The sequence below is a fragment of the Mauremys reevesii genome, linkage group 22 (genome assembly GCF_016161935.1).
Source record: "Mauremys reevesii isolate NIE-2019 linkage group 22, ASM1616193v1, whole genome shotgun sequence".
In the NCBI taxonomy this organism is placed as follows: domain Eukaryota; kingdom Metazoa; phylum Chordata; order Testudines; family Geoemydidae; genus Mauremys; species Mauremys reevesii.
The window spans coordinates 19,928,090-19,934,963 of record NC_052644.1 but is presented as its reverse complement, the minus strand read 5'-3'; the positions used below and the strand labels follow the sequence as shown (position 1 = coordinate 19,934,963).

Here is a 6,874-nt window from a genome sequence, read left to right as displayed (position 1 = left end):
GTGGGGCTGGAATCGGGCCGGGAAGGGGTTGTTATCGAGTGCCCAGCCCCCCATTGGTCTGGGATCCTCGCAGACGCATTTGGGGTCCTCCCGCCTCTGGCAGCCCTGGGTAGAGACCGGCCCGGCTGTGCCAGCGACTGGGACCCCGGCGCCCTCCAGGGGCTGCTCCGTGGGGAGCCCAGTGAGCCCAGCGCGGGGCGGCTCCTCTAGCTGGTGCCGCAGGGGCTGGTGCTCGGGGGCCGGGGGTTGAATCCTGCGGGGTGGTTGTCAGGTCGGGAGCAGTCCGGGCAGGGGGATTCTCCGAGGCAGGGGTGTTTGGGGGCAGGGGGGGTTGTTCTGGCGTCTCAGCCCCACAGTGGCTCGTCCCCTGGAGAGATTCTCTTCCCTGCACGGCCAGATCCAGGCTCCTGGGGGTGCAGAGAGACGGCGGGTTACAGGGGCCCGTGTTTCCCTGGGCCCAGCCCCTGGGGAGAGCAAGGGGCACAGAAAGGGAGGGGCGACCTCACCTAGGGCCGCCCTCAGGCGGCTGTAATAGGCCTCGGCCAGGATCAGCCCCAGGACGAGCAGGACCGCGGCGCTCAGTGCCAGGCGGGTGATGTTGGTGTTGGTGAAATCCGGGGGGGGTTCTGCAGGGGAAGGGAAGTCACTTGGCAGCTCAGACGGGGAGATCAGCAGCTGGTGCTGCCCCGGGAGCGGAGCCCCCAACCCCAACATCTGGCAGGTCCGGCCCAGCCCCCCTCTGGGGGTTTCCCAGGAGCTGCGGCTTTGGCACTCCCCTGGGCTCAGATCCACCCGGGAAGTTGCATCCTGCTGCCCCAGGGGACTGAGCCTCAGGACCGGGCCAGGGGATGGGAACAATCAGAGCCTCAGGGTCCCAGCCCCCGGAACAGGGAACCACCCCAGCTCCCTGTCCCCATAGGACCCCTCTGTCCACCCCCACAGGTGCCTCTGTCCCAGTCTGTCTGCTGTGCAGTGAGCCCAGCCCCGGGGTATCTCGGCTGCTGCCAAACACAGCCAGGCAGTGTGCGCACGGGGGGAGGCTGGGACGTTACCCACTGTCCCCCCACACTCGGGCGGTGCCCAGGGCTCTGGGAACCAGGGCACAGTCAGAGGCAGCAGAACATCTATTGGGGGGAGAGTCAGGGGGTCCCCTGAGACCCCAGTGCGGGGAGGGGAAGCAAGAACCAAGGGAATTCTGGGTAATGCTCACTCCTATTGCCAGGGGGACGTCATGTGGCCCAAGAGTGGGGAGGTTATTGCCCCAGGACTCTGACACTCAGCTGGGCCCAATTTCACAGCCCAGCCCCCCAGATCCTGCCCCTCCCCTGGCATCCCCCAGCAAATTCCAGGCTGCGACCTGCAGGGCAGGAGGCATCAGGGGAGCTGGGGGTCTGGGGCTGCCCCTCCCCCTGGTGTCTGGGCCTCACCCACCCAGAGTCACTGTCCCCGTCCGGCACAACCAGCCTCAGCCCCGTGGCACCACAACCTGTTTCCACAGCTGGTTCAATGGCAGATTCCACCCCCCCACCACTGCCTGGCCCCTGTACCTGGCCCCTCAGTGCCCAGGCGAGTGGTAGCTGAGGCTCCAGGTTGAGATGGGTCAGCTCCCCCTCCGGGAATAGAACCAGTGTCTGTCAGGGCGGGGGTGAAACAGTGACACAGCGATTCCCCCCCACAGGCCCCAACTCCTCTCTGGGTCCCCAGAATGGAAGGAAGCCGGGGTAGGCACCCAGGCCCCTGGGAAAAGCCCCCTTCTCTGCAGCTGCCCCAGGGGGCAGGAATCCCCCCCCCCAGCCCCAAATCTCCAGCTGCTGCTGCTCCCCCCACATGGGGAACCCCCCCAGTGACTCCGTCCCTGCTCCCCAGCCAGGTTTGCCCTCTGCTGGGCCCAGGGCTCAGGGCAGATCATGGTTCTGAGCATCCCATTGGCACCGAGCCCCCATGAGGGTGCGGCTGGGAGCGGGGCTGGGAGTGGGGACATGGAGCCGGGCCCCTCACCTGCTACCACCAGCTGCACGGGGTCGCTGGGCTGCGAGGAGATGAAGGGCTCTGACCGGAGCCGGTAGCTGCAGCTGTAGCTCCCTCCGTGCTGCCGGCCCACGCTGGGGATGCAGAACTCGGCCGTGGCCCCAGCAGGGTCCATGTGTCGCTGCGGGTTCAGGTCTCCAGCCTTGTGCAGGAAGAACCACACGTCCCGGCGCTGCCCCTGACACCGGATGGTGACGTCTGCCCCTGAGGCCGCGACCCAAACGAGGCTCAGGGAGATGTTGGGTCTGAGTAAGCTGGGATCTGTGCACAGGAGACAGGCTGTGAGAGCCAGACCCAGGCACCCACCCAGCCCCAGCCTCCCCCAGCCACGGGCAGATCCAGGGTCCCCGGGCAGAGATTCCCTCCCAGATCCCAGAGCTCCCCCCACCCAGAATCCCGGCCCTGCAAGCTGGGCTCCCAGCCCCACAGACATGGAGCCGCGGCTCCCTAGTGCTTGGGATCCTCATATGCCGTGTGTGGCCCCTGCCTCGTTCACTGCATCCAGCCTGCCCTGGCCATAGAGCGACTCACGGGCTGGTCTCTGGTCTCTTCCTGTGTGGGCCGGAGCTCCACACAGGACGGGAGTCAGCTCACACCAGAGGCAGGAAGGGGTCTTTATCCCCATGCTACACAGGGAGAAACTGAGGCACAAACAGATTCACTTTCCTTAGTGAGCTCCCGGGGCAGGGACTATCTCTTCACTCTGTGTTTATGCAGCGCCTGGCACAAAGGGGCCCTGATCATGGTGGGGGCCCTACATGCTCCCCCAGCACAAGGGAACCAGCGCGATTGAGGTCAGTGTTTGCAGAGGTCTCCGCTAAGTGTGGGTGTCTTGGTTTGTGGGTGCTCGGCCTGAGATCCCCCAAGATTGAGCCCTCCCCCCCCCCTCAAGGAAGGACACTTTTGAAAACCGCGACATGCTCCCATCACACAGAGTCTGTGGCCGCGCCAGGAGTTGAGCCAGATCTCCTGGGTCCCAGCCCAGCGCCGGGTCCACCAACCACTGATTCTCCTGCAGCCCCTGCCTCATTCAGCCCCGGCCGGGACACTGCCTGGGGCAGGGCCTGGAGAACAGAGCAGATGGGATCATGGGATTAAATAGCGACTCCCGGTTCCTACGCACAAGGGGCAGCGTTAAAGTCGCCTCCCTGCCCCGAGTCTCCAGGGGCTGCTGCTCCCCCTGGCTGGGGAACCCCCCAGTGACTCCGTCCACACTCCCCGGCCGGGCGTCCCCTCTGCAGGGTCAGGGTTCAGGGCAGAGCCTGGCTCTGAGCGTCCCGTCGGTGCAGAGACCCCCTGTGGGTCTGGCTGGGTGTGGGGCTGGGAGCCGGGACACTGAGCCAGGACCCTCACCTCCTACAATGATCTCGACGGGGTCGCTGGGATACGACCAGCGACTCTGATCTGTTATGGAGCGATAGTCGCAGGTGTAGCTCCCTCCATCTTCCCGGCTGACACTGGGGATGGGAAATTCAGCCACAGTCCCATCAGGCACCGGCCGCGCCTGCGGGTTCGGGTGTCCAGCTTTACGCAGAAAGAACGTCATGCCCGGGTACAAACCCTCACAGCGGATGGTGACGTTCCCCCCGAGCGCCACCACCCTGCTGGGGGTCACCCGGATGGTGGGTTTGGGGTATTCACGCCCTGCTTTCAACAAGAGACAGGAGTTAAACAGGGGAGACACAGCCCCCCCCCCCTCGCGCGCCTCCCCTCCACCCCATTTCAGTCCATCCGTCATTCGGCCTCTCCAGGAGTCTGTCCCCTACCAGGGTTGGCACTGCCTGCCCGTGGGGCTCGGGGGCAGGGGGTTCACCCAGACCTAGCTCAGGACCCGGCTGCATCAGAGATCACCTGTCCCTCCCCCGTCCCCCGTCCCGCTCGAGGCCAGCCAGGGAGCCTGACCAGTGCCCCCCTGCAGCTCTGCCACCCTCCCTGGGGTTGGAAATAGAGTCTGTGATGGGCGGGAGTTGCACAAGACCCACCTTTACCCCCAGGCCTTGGGAACAGGTGGCTGTGAGTGCAGGGGAGGGAGCTGTTGGGGGTGGATCTGGGGGCAGATCTAGGGGGCTCTCCCCACGGCTGCACTGACCAGGAACGTTTCAGTTCCCCGAGGGGATCTAGAACCTATGGACGGGCCCTGTTAGCGTTTGTATGAGCTGAAATAAATCCACGTGTCTCCCCCCCACCTCCCCAATCCTCACAGCCTGTGGGGGGCAGGACATTGAACCAGGGGACGGTTCCCGTCTGCGTCATCAGACCCTGGGACCCAGATTCGGCTCCTAGCTATTCTGGGGGGCACAGAAGAACGGGGCCGGGTCTGAGCTCACAGGGGGAGTTTGGGTTGAGTTTTGGGGAAGGTTCATGGCTCAGATCCTCTTTTCCCCACCCCATGCATCCCCTCCCCCGTCCTTGATGTTACCCTCCTCCCCACAGACTGATACTCACCTCCCGACACCCCGCTGTGCCCGGCCAGCCAGCAGCCTGGAGAGGAGACGGCTCGTTAGGGACCAGATCCCAGAGCAACTGGATCCCACACCCTGGTCTCAGATCCGCACCCCATGGACACCTACTCCAGTCTTAGATTCCCCCCCACACACACACACACCAATGGGCACATGCCTTGGTCTCAGATCCCACCCCCCATGGGCACACGCCCTGGTCTCAGATCCCACCCCCCATGGGCACACGCCCTGGTCTCAGATCTGACCCCCCATGGGCACAGACCCTGGCTGTCTCCAATACTCACCGAGGAGGAGGATGGTGAGAGCAGATGCCATGATGTGGGTAGCAAGGGGCCCCTCAGCGCTGCCACCAACGCCCTGGAGCCCAGCTCCACCGAGCCCCAAATGAAGATCTCAGCTGGTGGCTCCAGCTACAGGAAGTTGACGACGTCTCGTCTCTTCCTGTGTCCATCACACGTTGTGTCTAATCTACAGGCAAAATCTAGTGTGGTCAAAGCAAGCAGAGATCCCTGCAAAACCCAGGAAACCCTGGGCCCATCGGCCTGGTCAAGAGTCATGCAGCTCCCAGCTTGTATATGTCTCTGTGGGGACGGGGTCAGCCGCAGTGCACCTTGCAGCACTGGGGAAGGTGCATCGGGCTGGGAGCCAGGAGACCACAGGGTCTCGTCTTCAAATTTTTGACTGACCACTACAGTGGAACCTCAAGAGTTATGAACTGACCAATCAACCACACCCCTCATTTGAGACTGGAAGTGAGTGATCAGACGGCAGCAGAGATAACTTTAAAAAAAAAAAAGCAAATTCTGTGTTAAACATAAACCGCTAAAAAAAGTAAGGGAAAGTTTACAAAGAAAGCTTTGACAAGGGAAGGAAACTGTTTCTGTGCTTGTTTCATTTAATTTAAGATGGTTAAAAGCAGCATTTTCCTTCGTCCTCTCTGCCCTGTCCTGTCTCCTACCAAAATCCCCACCCCACACCAACTTGGGCCCATCTCCCCCCTGCAGCCTGTCCCCCCTCCAATCCCTGTCTCCCCTCAAACCCCTTTCCCCACCACCCTACACCGACCTTGTGTTCATGGCTCATCCACACCCCTCACGGAAAGAATCCACTATCCCAGAGACTGTGCACAATGGAGATTGCTGGACCAGTGGGGACTGCCTGGTCCCCGGATCGCAGCAAAGATCTTTCCAGCAAGCTGGAAAAAAATAAAAGAGGGGAAGAGACATAATCCCTGCGCTTCTCATCCCCACAACTCAACACCTGGAGGAACATCTGGAGGACAAAGACTTTGCACTAGGGAAGGGTGGTCCCAGGCTGGAATGGAGGCCAGTCTGTGTATTGATGTAAGGGGACTGTTATCCCCTTACTAACATTCAGTGGGGGTGTTTTGGTTCCTAGCTCCCAGTACCTTCGATGGGAAGGCAGAACCCTGAGACTGACAGTCCCCAGGGGCAATGGGGAGAGGCCAACGCTCTAGATCAGCCTGATTGACAGGGCAGGAAGGCTAATGAGGGAGTCAGGAGGCCAGGAGGGTCCCGTCCCTTGTGAGTTGGAATTGCCTGGGGCAGATAGAGTGGGGCTGAGCTAAGGAGAGAGCAGGGGCCCAAGCTGAGCTGCTGGGAGCAGAGCTGCAGCCCCAAAGCCAGAGCACAGCCCAGAGAGAGCAGCCCTGCAGCAACCAGAGCAGCAGCCCAGGGAGCAGGTCAGAGCTGGGAGCAGAGTCACAGAAGCAGCCTGTGGAGCAGCCCTGCCCTGGGAGCAGAGCTGCAGCAACCAGAGCCAGAGGGGCCAGAGAAGCAGCCCAGGGAGCTGGAGGCAGAGCAGCAGCAGCAGAGTGGAGCTGGAGCTGGAGCTGGAGCAGTCCGGAGCTGGGTGTGGTGAGCAGCTGGGGAGAGCGAGGGGGGCCCTGGGCAGTGGGCCCAGCGCAGGGAGATGCCCCCAGCCCCGACACCCTGCACACCAGACTTAGGGGTGGGGGGATCGTAACCCCGACAGGGCAGGGGCGACGCTCGGAAGGGTCTTGACACCCAGAGCCTGAGGGTGTGTGGCCACTGCCAGAGCGAGTGTCCGACCCGCAGCGTCCCTGCAGCCCAGCCAGGGCCTGAGAAGGCGGCCTGGGACCTACAAGGAACAGACTGTGAAGTGCCCTGACATCCCAGAGACACTGTCTGTGATGTTCCCTGCCACGGAGCAGGGTGATGTGTTTTCCTTTAACTTTTCCCATTTTTCCTTATTCCTTTTTAAACTAATTGTTAATGAAATAAACTGTATTGCTTTAAATCGTATGTACTGATCAGTGGGTCAGGGAAGCATCCAGTGCAGAGAGAGCACCCCGATGTGGGGACACCCTCGCCCCTGTCCTAAGTGACCATGACAAGACTGGG

The 6,874-nt window shown here is 62.2% G+C and overlaps 1 protein-coding gene across 1 annotated transcript; it reads right to left on the bottom strand.

Moving 5' to 3' along the window:
* Positions 1-206: 206 nt before the first annotated feature.
* Positions 207-2,183, bottom strand: LOC120388458 (T-cell-interacting, activating receptor on myeloid cells protein 1-like). Its single transcript, XM_039510280.1, has 3 exons — positions 1,999-2,183; positions 507-626; positions 207-253 (listed from the first exon to the last, which is right to left on the bottom strand). Exons 1-3 carry the CDS (start codon positions 2,141-2,143, stop codon positions 207-209), a joined length of 312 nt encoding a protein of 103 aa, XP_039366214.1. The 5' UTR covers positions 2,144-2,183.
* Between the last annotated feature and the right edge of the window lie 4,691 nt (positions 2,184-6,874).